General features: G+C 31.4%; 3 protein-coding genes across 4 annotated transcripts; all 3 read right to left on the bottom strand.

Annotated features, from left to right (window-relative positions):
* Nucleotides 1–1,542: 1,542 nt before the first annotated feature.
* On the bottom strand, nucleotides 1,543–7,457 carry LOC126771231 (protein retinal degeneration B). 2 transcript variants are annotated; one of them, XM_050491004.1, is made up of 2 exons: nucleotides 7,331–7,457; nucleotides 1,543–7,013 (listed from the first exon to the last, which is right to left on the bottom strand). In XM_050491004.1, the coding sequence occupies exon 2, from the start codon at nucleotides 6,976–6,978 to the stop codon at nucleotides 3,460–3,462; it is 3,519 nt and encodes a 1,172-aa protein (XP_050346961.1). In that variant the 5' UTR covers nucleotides 6,979–7,013; nucleotides 7,331–7,457; the 3' UTR covers nucleotides 1,543–3,459. The 2 variants fall into 2 exon arrangements, with proteins under 2 accessions (XP_050346961.1, XP_050346960.1); XM_050491003.1 differs by having other exon boundaries at nucleotides 7,307–7,428.
* Nucleotides 7,458–11,399: 3,942 nt separating this feature from the next.
* LOC126771256 (carnitine O-palmitoyltransferase 2, mitochondrial) lies at nucleotides 11,400–18,390 on the bottom strand. Its single transcript, XM_050491044.1, has 8 exons — nucleotides 17,558–18,390; nucleotides 16,575–16,753; nucleotides 15,834–16,104; nucleotides 15,172–15,362; nucleotides 14,549–14,718; nucleotides 13,973–14,086; nucleotides 12,893–13,194; nucleotides 11,400–11,652 (listed from the first exon to the last, which is right to left on the bottom strand). Exons 1-8 carry the CDS (start codon nucleotides 18,169–18,171, stop codon nucleotides 11,502–11,504), a joined length of 1,992 nt encoding a protein of 663 aa, XP_050347001.1. The 5' UTR covers nucleotides 18,172–18,390; the 3' UTR covers nucleotides 11,400–11,501.
* Nucleotides 18,391–19,267: 877 nt separating this feature from the next.
* LOC126771262 (alpha-amylase 3-like) lies at nucleotides 19,268–21,978 on the bottom strand. Its single transcript, XM_050491052.1, has 3 exons — nucleotides 21,420–21,978; nucleotides 21,191–21,333; nucleotides 19,268–21,117 (listed from the first exon to the last, which is right to left on the bottom strand). The coding sequence occupies exons 1-3, from the start codon at nucleotides 21,628–21,630 to the stop codon at nucleotides 19,603–19,605; spliced, it is 1,869 nt and encodes a 622-aa protein (XP_050347009.1). The 5' UTR covers nucleotides 21,631–21,978; the 3' UTR covers nucleotides 19,268–19,602.
* Nucleotides 21,979–22,405: the final 427 nt, after the last annotated feature.

Below are 22,405 nucleotides of genomic sequence, written 5' to 3'. Positions count from 1 at the left end.
CACACCATGTATAGAGTACGTACTGCACAGATTTGAGGACAAAAAGTTCAAACTAATATAAAATATTCTATAAAAAAATAATTAAAAAAGGAATACAAAAAATGCATAACGATGTGCAATTTTTTAAACATATTATAGTGTTGTACGTCATATTTTAATATTCCATTACAATATTCATAATGTTATATCAAATCATACAAAAATGTCTTATATATACCGTGAGATTAATTACTCCCTTTTAAGAAATGAATTCTTGTATATTTAACAATAATGTTTTAATAATTTAGGAGAAATCTTAAAGTAAAAAATCGAAAACCCTACAACAAACGTGACTAGATATAACAGTTTTATTAATAATAAGCAGGAATTAAACCAAAATTTATTATTTAATTAATAATTTTCTACATTTAGGGAAAAATATATTAATCCTTAGCGCTTGTGAAGTCGCACACTTTAATATCCGTCCGTCAGTTTATTACTTTATCAGTAAAATTAAAGTTTAAAAAACACTAAATTATTTCATTACAATAATTGTTCTAGAAAGTTATTTTTAAAATTCGAGACTCGATAGTTTTGGTTACGAAAGTCAGTGAACAAAAGATGCTCGCGTTAACGTAAGCAATTTACATCATAAACTATTTCAGTACATCCATGTTTAATATTAACAAATATGTTCCTTTATTATAAAGTTACGTGAGTCTAGTTAGTATACCCGTATTAGAATACAATACGCTGAAAATATCAAACAGTAAAATATATATTCAACTAATCATCATTATATGCAATAAAATTAGTCAATAATGATTGTCTAAGTTTGACTTTAATAATGAACATATTTTTTATTCTATTTTCAGACGACAATATGATAATTCATCTATGGATTTTAATTACTTAACCTTTTTTAATAACCAAATAAATATATTATAAAAAAATTATGCAGTATGTATAAGTACTATGTAATTTGTTCAGCGTGACTTAGCATTTGATGGTTTAGTAGGCATATTATATATTTTTTAACTTTACATTATTTCTAATAGGTATTATTATTGATTTTGATATCAAATATTCGTTATTAATATTAAATGTGTGTACTAGATCAGGAGAACAACAACAAATAAAATTAATATAAAGTAACGCATTATTTTCAGTAGAACAGAAAAAAACAAGTATAAATATAATATAATTAGTTTATAATGCGGTAATACTCTTATAAATTATAATATAAAAGATAACGGCAAAAGTTTTATACCTAATTAATCATTGTGAATAAATATTTTATTATAGAATCTGTTTTCTTTTATATTTGTAGTTAAATTTAGTATTGGAGAAAAATATACTATCCTTTAGTGTAATTTCTTTCAAAAATGAAACATTTTGAAACTAATTATTATTCATAATATCAATTTATTCAATCACTGTAAAATAATCCATATTATATAACGCACATACAACTTATTAAGCAAAATTTTAATATTTAACAATAATTTTATTTTATTTTCTTAAATATTTTTTTTATCTAATAATAATAGTTATAATCTGACTGCAGCAAAGCTTACATTTGTACTTTTTTATAGACAAACGAACAAACTAGTAAACCAAATATAATTCTTTTCTGAATGAATTATTTTGATGAGGGCAGTTTTAATATTTATTTACTACAAACATCGATGTTAAAGTTATGAATATTAAAATAAATATATATTATTATATTGACCTTGGCGTTATATTATATGACATAATTTTTTAAATTAAAAAAATATATATACTCTACTAATATACTAACAAGAAATATTTGAGATAATATCATCTGTATTTTGTACTTGCTGTACACTGGTAGATACGCGTTAGTTTAAAACAGAAACTGGTCATATTACAAACGAAACGATACCAACCGCACTGAACTAAAATAAATTATTTTACCTGTTTGCCGGATCATTTTGAATTATATATTTATAATAATCAATTGCGTGCACGTAATGTTTCTATATTAAATAGTACATTATTATTTTGCATTGACAATTATACATAAGTCAGAAAATAAGCTTTATAAATTATTATAATCATAAGTCTACGAAGTTGATAACTGGAATAAATATATCTCTATATAATGAATGAGTATAAATAAATGACAAGTACATAATATCACTATTTGCATGGCTTCTATCTTAAATCTATATATAAATAAGTGAATATCGAAAATTGTAGTTCAATAGTTTTTTTTTTATTATAAAAACAGGGAATGAAAATCATTCGGAAGGTACAGTGACATTTATGTCCACAATTTAAAAAAACATACTAATTTCGGCGTCATAATAAACATCGTAAATTGGAATTTTTTAAATATTCACAACATTAAATATAAGCATTATATATCTAGGTTATCATAAACAACGCCGAAATTAAAGGAATATTTTTACATTAATAATAAGTTATTTTAGAATAATTTAGTTTTTCATATATACATAATAAAATAATATATTCTTAAATTAGGCTACTTGACATATATATACTATTTAATGTTATAATCTAAAAATGCATTAAATTAATATAGTTTGTTCTATAAACCGATAATGAATCGTTAATTGTTTCTAAAAATATAATTTAAGTCAATTAGTTTTAGGATTTGTGATGTCAGGAATTAATCGATTTTATTAGTGCGTTTGTTTAAACAAATATAAAATTGTCTTTTTAAATTTCTACTTAACTTTATTAACGGATAACAAATAACTTTAGATCAATTTAAATAAAGTGTCAAATAGCCTATTATCAGGAAGGTCAAAACTCATACTACACGTATTAAATCTGATAAACTTCTTATATAGAACACAAACACATATCCAAAAATAGTAATACAGATCTATATGTTACATATACAGGTACAGCATAGGGGAGAGTACGATATTCCTTTGAATATCAAGCTGTCTTAATACTACGTATTTTTGTTTCATAATAAATAGCAAAGCGCGGTTATATAACATTTAGAGTAAGTTAATATGCATATTAATGTAAGCCCCGATTCACAATACTATTAAATATGTCAATTAGAAAGACTAGAATTATATATTATTTATTAAAATCATTGAATTAGTAAATTTCCAGCCTTAAAAATTGATTAACAATAGAATTTACGTACAATAACAATTTAGTTAATAAGTAACCGAGTCCGCTACGTGACATTTTAGACAATACTTTTTAATAAATTAGTAAGGTACACAGTGACGATAAACTAATTGTTTTTTTATGATTGTAATATATACGAGCGCTAAAATTTTTACAATAACATTGAGTACGCGAGATGTTTACTATGAAAAAATGTACATTTTAATAGGAAAGTATGTCTTTCCTATTTATGTTGAAACAAAATATTTATCTGTTAACCAATTATAAAAACCTACTGATAACGAAATGTTTTCTACTTACTCCAAATTTATCGGGGACATGGTACAGATAAGTTCGCAATTAACGGCGGCCTCGAGTAGCAGCAGAAGTCACCGGTGCTAACAGACGCCGTGGAACAAGAAGGCGAGCATTTCCTCTAGCCGGCCTCACCGCACCCGGTTGTTTCAAGTCTGCTAAATGAGATGCGTATCCGTCACTTAATGTTGTAGCCGTGTTGCTATATTTCTTACTTATTTTTCCAATAGCATATATTTGCTTTGGTGATAATCCACAGTTATGATATACGCTTATATCTTTTCCTGAGCCATAGGCAGCGTGTAGAATTACTCCGTGTTCAGTTATTAAATTGTTCAAATGAGCAGCTTTATGCCCCAAAGGATCAGTTGAAAACCCATCCGAAAAAAATACTAAGCCGTGAGGGAAATTGTGCTCAGCTAGCCAGGAGACAACTTTCCTTTGTTGCATGTCTGGCCTTCCTGTTATGTAAAGGATCAGGTAACCCAAATCTTGCCAAAATCTCACTACGTCTACTGCCCCAGCTCTAACTTTAGGGTCTCGTCCAGTAACTGATACACTGGCAGTAAAAGAACCATCAATACTAAAAACTACACATTCAGTCTGTGGCGGAACAACTGCAAGATGAAAATTGCAACTTGTGTGATCGCCTCGTACTACTACCCTTACGGGGTAAATTCCACAACCGACGCTTTGTTTTTCTGATAAAGTATAAGCAATTCTTCCAGTTTTATCAGTTACCACTGTCGATAATAGCGTCCATTCTCCGGCAGGTGGGTCTTTAATCATATGTATGTCTACTTTTTCACCAGTCAAAGTAATCATATCCAGTGGCCCATACATGAATCGAGCTATAAATGTTTGAGGACACCCTTCCATTACAATGACGTCGTTAGCTCTGTGGTTAGCTGCAACATTCTTTAATTTAACTGAAGTTCTTTTTCTCATCCACTTTTCTTTATCTTGGCCGGGTTTGAACATTGCACTCTCTTTGTCTTCTGATTGACCATATAATGCTAAATCAAAGTGGCCTACTTGGCGTAATATAAAAGCTATGACGTCGGAACTTTCCCAATAACTAGCGTGAAAGAGATGTGGTAGAGCATTTGTAGGGAAATTAGCCAATCCTTCAGGGCAATACAGGGCATAGTCCAGTCGTTTCGTACCCCACCATTTTTGCTGAAGAGCATTCATAGTAATTAATGGAATATTATCAGCTAAACCACTAACAGTACTTTGAACGGATGCTTCTGATAGTCTTCGTAGAACTGGAGTCGGCGGCATTTGTAAATGATCTCCAAACAAGGTCGGATGACTTTGTATCAATTCCATTAAATGATAGGGCTGACCATTCCCTAATGGATATTTAGCATATCTTGCAACATTTATAGGTGGTAGATTTGTAAAACGAGCTGACAGCAACGGTTCTAGCCTAGAAGCTACAGGATCAGTAGGATGAAATAAATTAAATATTTGTTGGACTGGTGGTTTTACAATATCTTTGAACTTTTCATCAGATATTTTTCTTGAAGCCAAGATTAATGAAAGTGGACTTCCAAATGTAAATAAATCACTGACTTCAAACTCTAATTTTGTCTGATTGTCACTAGCTGTTGATGACCGTCTCCTAGGGGTAGGAGCTTGAAGGTGAGATTTATTTAAGTAATTTTCAGTAGGTTCATTTGGTATGGTTATTTCAGTGTCCAAAATACTGTTTTCACTATCATGTCGAGATTGATATTGCCAGGTTCGAATCAGTGCATCATAAGATAGAACAGAGCCCATGCTGTCGCCAACGATACACACTTGTCCATTAAATCCTTTTCCATCTTCCGATTTTATAAATTCATTGTATACCATATTGGCAGATATAATTGTTTTTGTAACATATTCATAATATTCTGGAGATGATGTTGCAATGAGTGGTATGGCACCAATTGGTATGAGATCATTTGTTAGTGAAGGCGTCTCGCTTGTAGAGGGCGAGCAGTCAAAACTGTATGGACTTAATGTTGATAATACTCCAAGAGCTTCAGTGCAAATCGATGGACATGAAACTAATTTTATAGTAATATGACCAACTAATGTTGGATAGTGCTGGCGCATGACAGATTCAAAGGCTCCTTTAAATGTTGTAACATCAGATTTTTTGGCAGTCATATCTATATTTGCATCTAGGACACTTCCAGCATGAAAAACAAGAATCAGGACTGTTGTCGGGCAAGAACTATGAACAGGTGTTTCTGGACATCCATCTATACTGTGGTGACTTTGCAAATTTATAATTCGCCGTGAACCTCTTTCTGAGGTGACCCGTTTTAAAAAAGACGGGTTAAATATACTATCATCTTGACTATGATCTCTGTCTTGTGTTGGGGATATATCAATATCAGCTTCATCAAGCGAACACATAGAAGACCATTTATTAAAAGAGGATTCACAATCATAAAATTCGTCTTCCGATCCAGTTTCTGTCTCTGATTCTCTTACTAATGTCTCCATTCTCCAATTAGCCACTTGAGTTTGCAAGCTCTTAAGGGAACCTGAAGATGATGATCTGAGGCTCGATTTTAAAGTTGTTTTAGGTTCAGATGTTGGAGTGCTTTCAGGACTTAAATTCTTTTGAGCTCTTTGTTCCATATTATTCTTCTTAGTAGATAGTGGAGTTTCTGAGTCTTCATTTTTCTCAAGGCTACTCATAGTAGCAGCTAAAGATTTTGAATTTTCTTCAGATAAATCAGTTTCTTCACCAGCATCACCAGCCATTTTCTTTTGCAATGCCAACTGAGTCTGACGTTCAATTTCTCGAATATCTTCCATGGTTAGACCATACCACTCATCTTGCCAAGCCCAGGCTTGTCTGTGAGCCCTTAACATTGTTTTTCTTAATGCCACATCATGAATAAATTTTTCCAGTTTAGTTTGCATTCCCCAGTAACGAAATTCAACTCTACAAAGTTTATATGCACACATAAGTGACTTGCCATTTGCTAATGGTTGTGTTTTCCCTTGTACTTCCCGCCAGTATTCCTCTAGCCAAGAATCAGAAAGAGGTCCTCTATTGCATTTTTGAGAAACAAAAAGTTTTGGGTCTTCGTCTCTCACATAATCAGCTCCATACAGCTGATCTTTCACTACATCAATAACATCAACTATTCTATTCTTTAAGTCACTTCCAGTCAACTTGAAGACATTCTCCTGGTGGCCATTATCAGAAAAGTAATAAGTTTCTATTTCAAGTGAAAATTTTTCAACAAAAGGACATGTGTACCTAGTTTTTGTATATGGATATGCATTCCATGCTTCTTCAGAGACAGTCAAAGCTGATTTAGGAAGAAGACTTTTAAACCATCCTGGCAAATGGCTACCCACATGATAAATCTTTTGTGTATACTGACCTTTTCCTCCGGGACCATTTTCATATGGTTCATTTACAATTATCTCAACACCGCTGCCTTCACCTGAACTTTCTTCTCTGCTCTTTTTAGCTATCATATAAAGTTGAGCTATTCGATATTCCTCCACCGTTAGTGGAAGAGGAATCCTGTATTCTTTAATCAACATTGTTAATAATTCGTATTTATATAGTTGAAAATAATCTGAAACAAAGAGATTTTTGCAATTAAATAATTTTAATTACACTCTTAAACAGTTAAAAGAGAGAAATAACAGATTTCACTTAATGTTTCGTAAACTAATTTATATTTAAATTACGAACACCGTTATACAGAATTATATTTTGAGACTTAACAATTATGATATATTAATACACAAATAAAAGCGACAGAAGTTTAGTTTTATTTGTGATGCTTTTTTTAATAATAATATCCAAATATTAATTAAATTAATTATAAAATCTACGCAATAAAATTCAATATTGTTGTGTACTTACTAACAGAATAAATAAAATCATTACCTGTCCGAATTTTTTAACAATATTTCACACCGTCATGGTTTCTAAATTATTATTATTATAAACTCGACTATTAAACAGAAACATTATGTGATTTTTATCAGAAAATCATAACTACTCTACCTTACAATGAACTTTGACATTTTCATACTTCCAATGCCACAATGGTTCATGCAACATTCCATTTATGTTCATATTTTTAACAGATTTTTACAAAGTTGATATATTTTAATAGAATTTACTTTCCAATCATATCGGTTCTTAATAAATCAGTATATTCTAGCACTATTTTTATTGTTTGATCATTAAAAACATAAAAATGTAGGCCTCTTGAAATAACTAAACATTTCGTACAAACGTGAATTGGAACGCCGTCGATATCGGACATGATATCGTACGATATTCATAGTCAGTACTTAAAGTTTCATATTTCATGAATTTTCTTTTCAATAATAATATCATTCATCTCAATTTTCTGTTACTTTTTACGAAACTAATAAACAATGTTTTTCTGAAGTTAGGGATAATAATTATCAAATTATATTAATACCAAAGTATATTAATAGTAAGTTATTATACTTTTTGTCTACAGTTTATTTAACAGGGCCGAAGTAAAAAAAATATTAAATTATTAAAATAATATTTAAAAAAATACTAAATTTTGTGTTCATCATTTCAAGAATCGTTTATTATTAAGTATTAGTTGGTATACAATTTCAAATTCGAAAATTGTGTATTAATTTTTTCTGTATTAATAATATAAATTCGTTTCATTTCATGCGGATTTTACATTATAAACCACAAGTATAATATTAAAATACAATTGATCGTTGTAAAACATGGAACTACTATGAATAAGTGTCCTTTACAGGATGAAAGCTTCGAAAGCGACTAGATCAATAACAATCGTCGCTGAATTAACTCTTCGCAGGCTGGTCAGCTAAAACTGCAGTATATGCGCACATATTTTTTAATTATTTTAAAATATGCAATTCAATTCATGCACCCAGCTAGTTAGTAAGTAGGTACTAAATAGCCAGTAGGTAGCTACTATTACTTTACTACTCGAAACAACCACAGTTCTCTTAAAATTTGCTAAGTAGATTCAGTAGGATATGTCTTAACATTAAAAACTGAAACAGTATTAATACATTTCATTATACTACATAGCAAATATAGTCAAGGATATGGATTAATTAATATGTAGTATCACAGTAACAGTAACAGCCTGTTAATGTCCCACTGCTGGGCTAAGGCCTCCTCTCCCTTTTGAGGAGAAGGTTTGGAGCTTATTCCACCACGCTGCTGCAATGCGGGTTGGTAGAATACACATGTGACAGAATTTCAATGAAAATAGACACATGCAGGTTTCCTCACGATGTTTTCCTTCACCGTTAAGCACGAGATGAATTATAAACACAAATTAAGCACATGAAAATTCAGTGGTGCTTGCCCGGGTTTGAACCCGCGATCATCGGTTAAGATTCACGCGTTCTTACCACTAGGCCATCTCGGCAAAATAGTATTGCTTGGTTGATATTTGCCCTTTTTGTGTAGGTATAAAACCCATAACATCTAAGGTATACATCCATACCTAAATTTCTGGTACCTACATAACTTTCGAATGTTTAATTCCTTTAATACCTATAAACATTTGATTCGATTTTAATTGTGTGTTTTCAGTTACAGCGACTATTTTTAACGGAGGCGAGCCAACTGCGCAGGAGATGTTATATTAAAGACGTGTGTGTGCAAATAAAGGTGCATTCTACTCCCTCGCGACAGCAATTCTACACCACTAGAGAGAGGCACAGGATCAGCAGCTGCCAACTACTAAGAAATTCTTGACAGTTAAATACAATAATATTTTGTTTGGCCCGACCCGGTGTCGGCACTTTGCGCCTGAACTCTGAAGCAACATGTCTACGATGTTATGCGCCTGGTGTATATAACACTGCCACACTGACTCTTTAAGCTATTGAACAGGAAGACAAAAGTATATTAGCGGTAGAAGTAATGAATCAGTTATAAAATTCAAAAGTACACACGCACTGTTCAGCAGATGATGATGGTGACAAAAATTGACTATAAAGTATTTCCCTATACTTATTTGGGTATAAATTAAATTTATTATCGTTCTTTTGGATACCATTTTGATTCCATGATTTCCTAGGTTTGCCCAGAGATGTCTATATTGTCTATAAAGTAAAGGTAAACCGCATATTTACAAATTAAATGCGATTTGCTAATCGTTCGCTGTATCATGGACAACAAACAGTTCTTGATTAATTTACCTTTATTTATAATACAACACTATTCCACTTAATTAGTTATAATCACATTAATTTCACTTTCGAAGTTCCATACAAGTTTGCAGCATTGAAAACGCCATTTTTTCGCGAATCCCTATTGAACATCATAGATTATTCAAGATCTCGTCCAATGATATCGTGTCAATTCAGTCTTAAAGTTGTTTATTTGGATTTATTCTTCTTGTGGTTGGAACAGGCTATAGCCAAATGACTGCCTCGTTGGTATAGTGGTATAGTAACGTTTTATTTATAGCAGCCACAAATAAGTGCTAATCATGGTGTCGCGGGCCGCAAACAAAAATATTTAAATAATTATTTCTTAGGTTTCGTGATTTTAAAGAAATTAAACAACTATGAACGGTTTTATCGCGTATATTTTAACTTTTTTATATTATTTCATGATGTTTCAAGCACTTTGCAGCGTCCGTGGCCACAAACAGTTGTGTAATTTAAATTAATAAGGTGTTAATAAAAGCTTCTGCAAATTTAAAATAGTTGAAATTGATGTAGACCAACCATAAAAGTGTGGCGGACCGCGGGTTGAGTACAGCTGGTCTAATGGCTAAATACAACCCCACAGACCCCGAGGACCTGGGTTCAAATACTAAGTCAGGCTAATTAAAAGTTATTGGATTTTTCAGCCTGGAGTCTGGAAGTTAGAAGTGTGTACACTCTCGTGCTTCAGAAAGAACGTAAAGCCGTTGGTCTTGCGAATGAACTCTTTCCGGTTGCGTCGGATTGCCGCCCCATCGGATTATGAGAGTTAGATATTAGAGTCACCTGTGTTTGCGCATACACTTGTGCACTATAATATGTCTTGCGCAGTTGGCTAATCTCTTGAAATTGGCCGCCGTGGCCGAAATCGGTCCGAAGGGCATTATTGTAGCCACATGGGCTACAAACATACATATTTATTAAATACAGTAATACATCAAAGTTCAAACATAAGTATTATTAGCCACCATGAAGTTTAGCCCAAGTCGAGGTTTTGGGAATGAAACGACCGCCTCCGGGTTATTTCAAATGAAAAAATATATATATATTATTCTGCTATTGTATATTACTTATGGATGATATAAAAAAAAACCCACTGAGTTTCTTTCGCCGGTTCTTCTCAGGTCTGAGGTGTTTCCGAACCGGTGGTAGATTTATGACAATCAATAAGTAAGTATAGTATATAAGTATAGAAGCGTTACGCTTCTATATCGAATAGATTTTTGATTTTTGACTAACCTACTTATTATTATTATATTAAAAAGCGATTACTAGATTTTTTTTTTAAATTTAATTATTTGAGGTTTAATTTATATTGATATGGACCTTAGCGTGGTGGAATAAGCTCCATACCTTCTCCTCAAAAAAGGAGAGTAGGCCCAGCAGTAAGACATTCACAGGCTGTTACTGGTTACTGTTATATTGATATCAGATTTATAAAAGTATAATAAGAAATAAAAATCAACCTTCAAACGGGTAGTATATTTATTTACTTAATAACAAGTTTAAAAATGCTTTATCTTAAATGATTTTCTAAATATATAAAAATGCAAAACCTAAACCTAAGCGACAATAATCATTTTGTAAAAAAATAGTTTTATATAAATATGTATATTTATTACATTTCTATTTATGTATATATATACATAAATTTTTTTTTTCTAAAAAGTTACACATTTTATAACATGAAGGAAGTATCACTTCAAAAATAAATAAGATTTAGTACTAAAAAATATACAATATGTTATATGTGATCAAAAAATTCATTTATTTAATTTCAAAATAGATTATATAATTGATATGTAAGCGTATTTAGTTCGGAATTTGATTTAGCCCTTTATATAATGCACACAATCACGAAATAAATTTTAAATTACATTATTCTCATTATCATTATCGGATAAAATTTTTGTAATATCAACAAATGACTTGTGTAAAGCATCAACAAATTGGGTGCTGTTATTGTGAGCCTTGTAGCTGGCTACGGCTGCACCGAGTTTATCAGGAAAGGCAGAGTACCTGTAATTGAAAAAATATAATTTAGATTCATTATAAATAAAGCGATATGGTGTATTTATTTATATATTTGCACCCCATAACGCGTATTTCAATACCAGTAGAGCTATTCTGTAAAAAATTCAAAACTAACCGCAGAATATGATCGTTAATTATTGTTAGAAAAAGTTAATAAACATTGACTACAATACGCATGAAAATAGCTTATCACCGTAAGTAGGTATTTCAACATTTCAGGAGTCAAATGTGTAGTTTGTTCTTACAGAATAGCAATGCGGTTCTATATGATAATACTTTTTTTTTATAGAATAGGAGGGCGGACGAGCATATGGGCCACCTGATGGTAAGTGGTCATCAACACCCATAGACATTGGCATTGTAAAAAATATTAACTATCGCTTACATCACCAATGCTCCACCAATCTTGGGGATTAAGATGGTTTGTCCCTTGTGCCTGTGGTTGCACTGGCTCACTCAACCTTCAAACCGGAACACAACAATACCAAGTACTGCTGTTTTGCGGTAGAATATCTGATGAGTGGGTGGTACCTACCCAGACGAGCTTTGCACAAAGCTCTACCACCAATAAAGTGCAACATATTCCCATGCAATATATTCCCTGGAAAATTTTATATAAAGTAGGCGAAAGGGCAAATGGGCCACCTGATGGAAAGTGGTTATCAGCGCTCATTGTCAATAGCACTGTAAGAAATATTAAATGTTCCTTACATCGCTGGTGTGCAACTAACCATGGGAACTAAGATGTCATGTCCCTTGTGCCCATGGTTGCACTGGCTCACTCACCCTTTAAACTGGAATACAACAACATTAAGTGTTGCTGTTTAGCGGTAGAATATCTGGTAAGTAGCTGGTACCTACACAGATATCTACCGCCGAGTAAATTTGCTGCTTAAGAGATAAAACCACTCCCTTAAATTACTTACTTCCTTCATGTGTTTTATTTTGTTTTATTTATTTGAGTGCATTAATTTTATACATAGAAATGATATGAATTGATATTAGTGAAAGCTTACGTCCTTACTCGCGGTTTTGCGGCTGTTTATGTAACATTATTGATTTAACATTTGAAAAAAGATGGCACAGTATTGTTTAACTAATCACCCGCTAAACAACCCTTTTATGTAAGGCCACAAGGGTAGTGTTTCACAATTTACTAACAAATATTTTAATAAAATTTATATAGCATAAAAAATTAAAAAAAAAAAACGTATATATAAGTTACCCAATGCCGAATCCTTCTTTAGCGACAGGACCGAATCCTCCAGCCATAACACTAGGCGCGGACAGAGTGCTAGTACTTAGAATTGACTTATTAAGGAATTTATATTCATATGAGTCGTATAGTTCGTGTTTTCGCATGTTGTTCTCTTCTGCTATCTTCATTAATGCAAACATATGCCGGTCGAACCCTTGACCCATAGCGGCCTGCTTCACTAATTCCGAATGATATAAAGAACATTCTTGCATTATTGAACGAAGTTCTTGATTTGATGGATTGTTTGAGTGGAGTATTTCACAAAATGCCTAAAAAAATTATAAGAAATTAATTATTGTCTTATTTTTTTTATTGTTGGATCGTTGGTCTAGTGGCTAGATATAAGGGCGCAGATCCTGAGCCCAGGACAGCTCAAGCCTCAGGTCGGACTGATAAAAAGTTTTTCTGTTGATGATTATCTTTTTAGAATTAGAAAAGTATCTCCGCGATACTTCTATGAGTAGCTTCTATGAAGTAGCGCTGAGCCTGGAAGTTTGAAGTGTGTATACTCCCGTGCCTCGAAATGCACGTAAGCCGTCTTGCGCCTGAACCCTCTCCGGTTGTATCGAATTTACCGTCCCATCGGATTATGAAAGTGAGAGAATAGTACACCTGTGTTTGCGCACATACTTGTGCACTATATTATGTCCTGTGCAGACGCAGTCGGATTGTCATTCCATATTATTATGTGAGTGAAGAGACATCTTAACCGACGATCGTGGTTTCCAACCCGAGCAAGCCCACTGAATTTTCATGTGCTTAATTTGTAATTATAATTCATATGGTGCTTGACGGCGAAGGAAAACATCGTGAGGAATCCTGCATGTGTCTAATTTCATTGAAATTATGCCACATGTGTATTCTACCAACCCGCATTGGAGCAGCGTGGTGGAATAAACTCCAAACCTTTTCCTCAAAAGCGAGAAGAGGCCTTAGCCCAGCAGTGGGACATTCACAGGCTGTTGAGACATAAAATGTATCCGTATTCGTGACACAGACAGATCTCCATTGAGAATAGCGACGTGATAGAAAAAAATATTATATTACCTTTGTTTTATTTGTACAAGGTCGCATTGTTTCAGTCCTACCGTGCTTGAATGCAGATGTACTGCAAGATTCATATGTGCCCACAAATTTACCATTAATAAGGTGATAGGCAGCCTAAAACAATTGACAATTAATTAGTTAATTTTATTCTATTTTATTTGACTTAACTTCAGTAATCGTTTATTAGGAAATATTGAGCTTTTCAGATGAACACTTACACAACTCAACAACAACTTTGTTCTCTGAAATCTACAGTTTTACCGCTAGAGAGTATTTTTTTTTATAATATTTATATTATTAAGTCATATATTTATGAATGTGTGTTGAAGATCAAATCACATTGTATACTGTTACTTAATTTTTCATTTTCGTCACTAGACGGCGCTAGTTGTATTTTGAAATAAGCTTTATTTTGTTTTTTATTCGTTCTTAGAAATGTGAGAACAATAAAGCTATCTGACCAGCGGAATACCTGAATAAAACTAACGACTAATAACTAAAATTTATTCAAAATTTACAATACTAGTACAACCTGGTATCCGAGACAAAAATAAAATAAATATGCAAGAAGATTACCTGAAATGCAAGCTGCATTATACAGTCAGGACTAACTTTATATTTTTTACAAGCTCCCTTTGTTAAACCTTCATATAAAATGTAGTCGATGCTTAATGAATCACACCAATCCTTGTATTCCGTTTTGGCCTTCTCAACAAAACTCTTTGATTTATCGTCAATGTTGAACTCTGTTAATATAAAACAGTTAACATGATTTTTAGAGTCAGGCAATGCTAATGGCAATACTATGCTAATGCTATTCATAAGGCTTCTGTTGCCAGTATATGTTTGAAGCTAGCAATGAAAAATACAATATGTAAATATTAACTGAAATAAAAAATATAAACGGTGATTCATTTCATACAGTCCAAATTGAACTTGCTTTAAGTAATATAATACATTTTCAGTATTGGCATGAAATTGAATTAATATTGAGCATTTATGACTTAAAAGAATTAGGTGCAAATAATTCTAGTAACAATAGTCGTAGCATGCTTAATTTGAATATTTCCAATAATTAAGTTTTTTTTTTTTTTTTTTCAATTATACCTTGATCTGATATATTAACACCAAGCAGCTAGATCCCTTAAAAGTAATAATAATAAAATTTAATGTTTTTTTATTATGAATATTGAACATACCTAGCTTTTTAACTGTAATATTGTTATTTGAAGACTTTGTATCTGGATTTATGAATGGATTAGTTGTAGTTTCTGTATAAATGTCTTGGAAAAATCTTAAAACAGCTACACCATCGCCCCAAGAATGTTCAAAATTAATACCAGACATTCCATCTTTAGTGACTATTAGACTAAATGATTTGTCAAACCATCTGTAATCAAAATAATAATTATATCATTAACATTAATGCCAGTATTCACTTCACATCTTACTAAAAAAATTTACCATTATTGTAATAACTTTGATTATTGTTACAAAAAAAAAGAGAAATTATTACCATACAGTAAAATCAGTTGATGTCTGTCTGATGTCAATGGTATAGTGGTAAGGCTTGGTGCACAGTCAGGTACTGTTTGGGTTACACCTACTTACCAGTCTACCACCAAACTGCAATACTTTGCTGTCTTTCAGTTTGAATAATATGTGGGCCTGTGTATTTATAGTGCTTTGTGCCAACCCATACCAATACCACATGTATAATTTTGTTTTTTGAAGATTTCCATTGAAATATTGTGTATCATTTTTTTTTCAAAGTGTATTAATTCAATATCTATGTCCCAATTTCGAGATCATTCCAAACAAGGCACAAGACAGTTTCTATTTAAATAAATCATTATTTTACCTGTTTAACCCATCTGCATGTAAAAATTGTGTCAATATTCTATGTTTACTATCTCCAATAATGAAATCATCTAATACTAAATTAAAAATAGCAGAATCAATTTTTCTTAATACTTCGTGATTTCCAATTTCTTCTAAATGTGTCCGTTGCTGAGCCCATACATTTCTATTTTGGCTAGTCAGTATCCCTAATGGGTAGTTAGCTTTTGGAGAATTGTCATTAAGAATTTTTGATAAATTGCCCAAAAATTCAGAAGGTGATAAAATATTGCCTGTAAATTATGAAAATAAATTATTTATTGTACACACATGTTATTTTGCCTAATTTTTGGACAGATAACCTGTCATAGTTGTTAACTAAGTAGAAACACTATCAGGCAAATTAAAATAATGTATAATTGTTATGCTGTGTTTAGGAAATGATAATAATAATTTTAAAAAAACAAACAAAAGTCATCAATACTTTGCTTATTGGCTTTGATTTTTTGGATGACATTATTTTTGACAGCAATGTATAAATTTAATAATTTGTGCACAATCAAACTATCACCCAGCAGGATTACTCATTAAGAAGTAGAGCTAAATAACATGAAATGTCTGTGTATATAAATATTATTGAAAAAACTTACATATTTGAATATATTTATAACTTAATAAAATTATTTAAACATCACTACTACACATACATTTTTCACTACTTTACTTAAATAGTTTTAGCTTCATATGAGAATAGTATTATTACCATCAGAGTCTAGAACATCAAAGATGTAGAAATTTCCATTTTTCTGAACAACCACATGGTTACAAGTTGGATCTTTAAAGATTTTGTCTTTATTTAACAAAGGCAGGCGAGTAGCATTAAATAAACCACCAAACTGACTCATGTCCAAAGGAAAAGCTTTGAATAAATAAGCACCATACCTGAAATAAGATATTAAATTGATATAATAGTTTTGTGTGGATCACAACCAGACATTAAATTATTTGTGAAAATAAGAACAAGGGCAACATGTAAACCAAATCTATACAATATACCTTCTCTAAGATATTTGATTTCTATTTAACAGTCAAAATAAGTGTATTTTTATTTATATTCTATGCATTCAAACATTCTTCATTAAATTCTATTTAAACTTTAAATGCTAATGATATTCACTTGTTTGAAATAAAACTATCAATGTACAGTAGGTGTATAAAATATATCAAACATTTATTCACAAACATATTTAATAGCCATTTTGGCATAACCCAGTTAATATCATGCAATATTTGTTTTAAATAAGAACAGATTTGATTAATTAACAGATTATCTCCTACCAAAGCTAATTTCCATTAAATTTTAAAACAAAATTGACAAAATATAATTTTAAGTATAAACTCATAAAATATTTGCTAAAAGGTTCACTTTCATAACTAATAATACTTTTGTATTATTAGTAATTGTATAATAATTAATATTCTAAGTAAGACTGGACGCTCATACTATGTATAATATTAAAATAACTTTGTTTTACTTTATTTAGTGAAAGCTTGCCTATAAATTAATTTTGTTTTCCTTTTTATTAAGTTTGATGTGTGTATGTTTCAATTACATATGTAAGTTTGTCTAGAGTTTATGTTTGTTAATTTAAGCAGCACTCAAACAAGCTGACAAGGCTTATGGGGTAGTCAAGAATAAAAATAAACACATATATTTTGTTGTTAATAAATATAATCATTTCTTACCATGATAGGCTTTCTGGAAGTAACCCAGTAACAGTTCTGAATAGAGATGTATTACTTTTTTTAGGTTGCAAGTGGAACACTTCTGGGTCAAGAATTTGTTCTCTTAAGGACAACATAAATCTCACCGCACTTATTAGTAAATTAGTTGCTCTTATTAGCTGATTATTGTATTCTGGCTTAGTGTCATTTTGAAATACCAATAGAGGATTATAATTGATTGGCAGAGGAGCACGGTCTCTAAGATATAGATCAAACCAATAATCTGAGATGTAACTTGTATGTTTATTAGCTTTGTCCTTATCGATGAGTTTGGCCTGTAATACTTTTCCTTCATTTGTAACAAAACTATTGGTTCTCTTGACAGCCAAAGAATACTGCTCATTGGTAAGTAATGGTCTTAATGCATTTAAATATCTATCTTGAGTATTATTTAATTCTGGAATAGGCAATCGCGGTAATGACTTCTGGAAATGCATTGTAGGCACTTTACTTCTTTGCATATATTGATAACCTACATCTCTTACATTTTTCACTTTCTTTGTAATGTTTCGAACTAAAGTTACATTTTTTAGTGGTATATTTTTAGGGTTCATAACTTTGTTAATTGTAAGCATTTTATCTTGTGTTTATATCCTTATTAGAGAGTTAATTAACAACTATAATACCAAATTAGAAATGCACTTTTTAACTTTTATTTGTAATAAAAATTAAATAAAGAAAAAGAAACGACGTCTAGAGTGGTTACCTATTTACCGTATGAGACTATGACTAAATAATTATTTTTAATTAAATTTTTAAGTTTAACTATATACAAAACAAAAAGAACTTAATCGTTACCCATAAACTAACTAACAAAAGATTACAGAACACAGTAAAAAAACCTAATTCTCCTAAAATTTAAATGAAAATATGTGTTGCCAGATTAGAGTCGTTGTTTAACTCGACCAACTTCATTATAATTATATTATCATAGCAGTCAGTTTATAACTGACTGTCGTTAAAAATGAGGTATTGAATAATATTCATGTTATTGAACCCCATAATATGAGCCGAGATGGCCCAGTGGTAAGAACGCGTAAATCTTAACCGATGATCGTGAGTTCAATCCCAGGCAAGCACAACTAAATTTACAATTGCTTAATTTGTGATTATAAGTCATCTCGTGGTTAACGGTGAAGAAAAACATCGTGAGGAAACCTACATGTGTCTAATTTCACTGAAATTCTGTCACATGTGTATTCCACCAATCCACTTTGGAGCAGTGTGGTGGAATAAGCTCCAAACATTCTCCTCAAAAAGAGAGAGGAGGCCTTAGCCCAGCAGTGGGATATTCACAGGCTATTACGAATAAGATTGGCAAAAAACCCGATGGATTGAGACTTGTTCCTTCGGAACGGGGACAGGTGTGGGACGTTATATGCGTTGAAGCATTGGCCTCCGATTATCAGGGCGACTGGAGCCGCCGTGAAAGAAGCTGAAGCGTAAAATCGATGCTTATTAATATAACTAATGTCTTATTATAAAATTACCTTTGTTCAGTTTGCAATTGAAACACTTGGACCTTAGGAGTATAAAATTGCAAAAAACTTCATCAAACATATAGCACCTCATGACTTAATTGGTGACAAAATGAATAAGTTATTATTTTTTTCAAACTTTATTTTCCACATAAATAAAAATCCTCGTAAAACATAAAACTGAGATTCAATGTTATAAAACTTAGCAACTGCCATATTCTTATTCTGAGTTAAAGCTTATCCTAATACATTTGGGATTTAATTTAATACAAAATGTTACATATTATGTAAAATAAAATTAGTAATTATTAGTTAAAATATTAGTAAGTAAATAGGCACAACTTAATAACATTTAGTATATAAATCAAGTTTCGACATACAAAAACAATGTAACATGGTTAAATCTCTATAAAAGTAGGAAGGTAAATTTTATTTTCTTTCAACTTAAATGACTATAATATTCGCATAACAGTATCTTTGGTGAAATGTTAACATTACATTATATATATGTAAAATATAATATATTTTTTATTTTTCTAATTTAAAGATAATGGCTGAGTTTGGAGGAAACGTTATTTTATCGAAATACAAGATTTGACCAATTAAGGTAGAATTTGTACCTGCAACAACTGTTCCTCCATAAAACATTGTTGATAAATCAGTTGTTATTGGCTGGTTGCCTAGATTACCTACAAAAACACATGTGTTTCTACGTGGATACCATCGTTCAATAACAACAAGATTCTCTTCAGTATTTCGAACTTCCATATTTTTTAAAACTTCACCATCCTTATAGATTTCCCTTAAGTATATAGTAGGAGTGTTCAATCTTAATTCTATTAGATTTTTGATGACATTTAAGTAATAAAATCTTGGCTCCAAATCTGATTTAGAATTCCAGGGCTGTATGGAAGCACTATTTTCACTCTTATTATCATTTGAAAATGTCATTGGCACTAAATTGTGTACATGTGTATGCTCATGGAAATCACCTTCTATTTCTTTTTCAGATAAGCCCCCAAAACCTATTTCATCTCCATAAAATATACTAACAGTACCTGGTAATACTAATTCAAGGGCTGTTAATGCGAGAGTATTATTTTGATGTTTAGTGGAAATTCTTTCGCTGTTTATATTACCAATATTCCAATGCACCCATGGGTGATGGGGTTTATCCCAAAGAATACCAGATACTACACGATTAATATGATCTTTTAAGCCACCTATACCATTTTGCAAGTCCAAATTTACATCAATTAAATCAATCCTATTAAGCAAGATTGTAAGACTTGTATCTTTAGCTTTTTCCAATACAGCCTCACTTGCTATAAAAATTTTATCGTTTCCTAAAATTTGTTTCCAAAGCTGAAGAGACTTCCCAAAATTATCATTATCAACAAATTTTTCCAGATCTTTCAAATAAAATCCATCCACATTTTGTGCCCTTGACCAATAAGCTATTGCTGCAGATGTTGGATCAAAATTATTTTCCTGAGGTTCTATTGAAAAAACAAAAGTGTTGTTTGTTTCATAAGAAACATGAGATTCAACCATACTTTTTACTGGGATATCTAATATCACCCCCATGTCTCTTTCATGAGCAGCTGTTATTAGATCTTGAAAATCTTTTAATACTCCTATACTTCTATCAATAGCCAATAGTGAAGTTGTATTGTAATAGTGTTCCGGATAATCCGCAGATTCAAATATATAGTTGAGACGGAGAGATGAAGCACCCAAATCTTTTATATAATCTAACTTCTTTACAAGGCCTTTTAAATCTCCAATACCATCATTATTTGAATCTTTAAAACTAGCTGGGAAAATTTCATAGAATACTTTCCCTTGGTACCAGGGTAGATCCGGGTTGCAGGTTTTGGGTATATTAATGACCATTGCCACAATAGCTCCTAAGCAAGCAATGAGTACTGAGAGAACAAACCAGAGCAAAATTTTTCTAATAATATCCCAGTTCCAGTTGATAAAGTTGGGTAATTTCCTATTGCTGATACTAAGACTCCCATTAAGTTTGCAACTTTCAGGCTGGAAATATAAACATAAAGTTAATACATAGATTCTCGTTAATAAAAAATATTTAAATAAAATTAATATATACCTGTCCCATAATAATGTCACCATTTTTACTAAGAGTTTGATAATCTAACATACTAATATTATTAATAAGTTGTGCACTGACAGGATCTTGAACAACTGAATTTGAATCTGCTGAAGAACTGGAATCCCCAGCACATGTTTCATCTTAAATAAGTAAAAAATGTTTAATAGTTTATTATACCAAATTTTAAATAAAGCATTAAAATTATGATAGGGTTTTAAATATTTACCTGAATTTTTAATTTCCATTTTTTGTTCATCACTTAACGTTAAAAAAGGACCTTCATTCATTTCTTCTGACAAGGGATGTTTAAAGTCTAATGGAGTAGGACTAGGGGTCATCGGCAGTAATAGGCATGTAGAAGACTTAACTTCACGAAGATAATCCAAGGTCTCAAGTTCGTTATTACCATTATTACTGCTCTCAGGATGTTCGTTCATATTTAGAGTTGTAAACAGGTCTTGCAATTAAAAACTTATTAGTAATAAATGGTTTGTTTCGTCACTAATTCATGTCTATTGATTTTTTTGACAGTGAAATTCGATATAATATAGGTAGTTAGGTACCTAACATTAGTACGCTAACTACCCCGCCGTCCCTGGCCCCCGCGTGATAGTCGCTTGACATTGGCACTTGACAGGTATGACATCAAAATGACACATGACAGTTGACACTCAGGTACACAGAGTACATTAAAACTATCTCGAACGAAATTAATAGTCGATGTTACATAATATATTTAAGGCCTTAGTTCCTGAAAGATTATTATTTATGTCCCCAATCGTTCTTAACATTTAATAAGTTGATTTTAAAAGTCGTCCCGTGAAACTATTATATCGTAGTTCATATCTCTATTGATTAACGCGGAGCAAGCTCCCAGTCAGCATGATTTGTTCTGACATCTTCAACAGTCATTGTCACAGTGTTATTTTTTTTTTTATTATAAAATATGTGACTGTAAACAATGTTTATTTAACTTGAGACATCTCAAGCATCACAAAATGTTTCGTTAAATTTTTTTCAATAGATATTAGATACACACTAACCAACTCAAAGGCCATTTAATGCCTACCAAGAAAATAATAAATAAAGTAAATTTTTTAAGCAATAGCATTTTTTTTGAAAAAATAAGTTGAATATGCACCTGTATTATATATTTAAATACGTACTGTGGTTTGTAAATGTAATGTAATGTTTCATTCCATTTTCCCAGAA

This window comes from Nymphalis io, chromosome 10 (genome assembly GCF_905147045.1).
Source record: "Nymphalis io chromosome 10, ilAglIoxx1.1, whole genome shotgun sequence".
Classification (NCBI taxonomy): domain Eukaryota; kingdom Metazoa; phylum Arthropoda; class Insecta; order Lepidoptera; family Nymphalidae; genus Nymphalis; species Nymphalis io.
The sequence above is the reverse complement of the archived record's forward strand: the minus strand, read 5'-3'. Positions and strand labels throughout refer to the sequence as shown.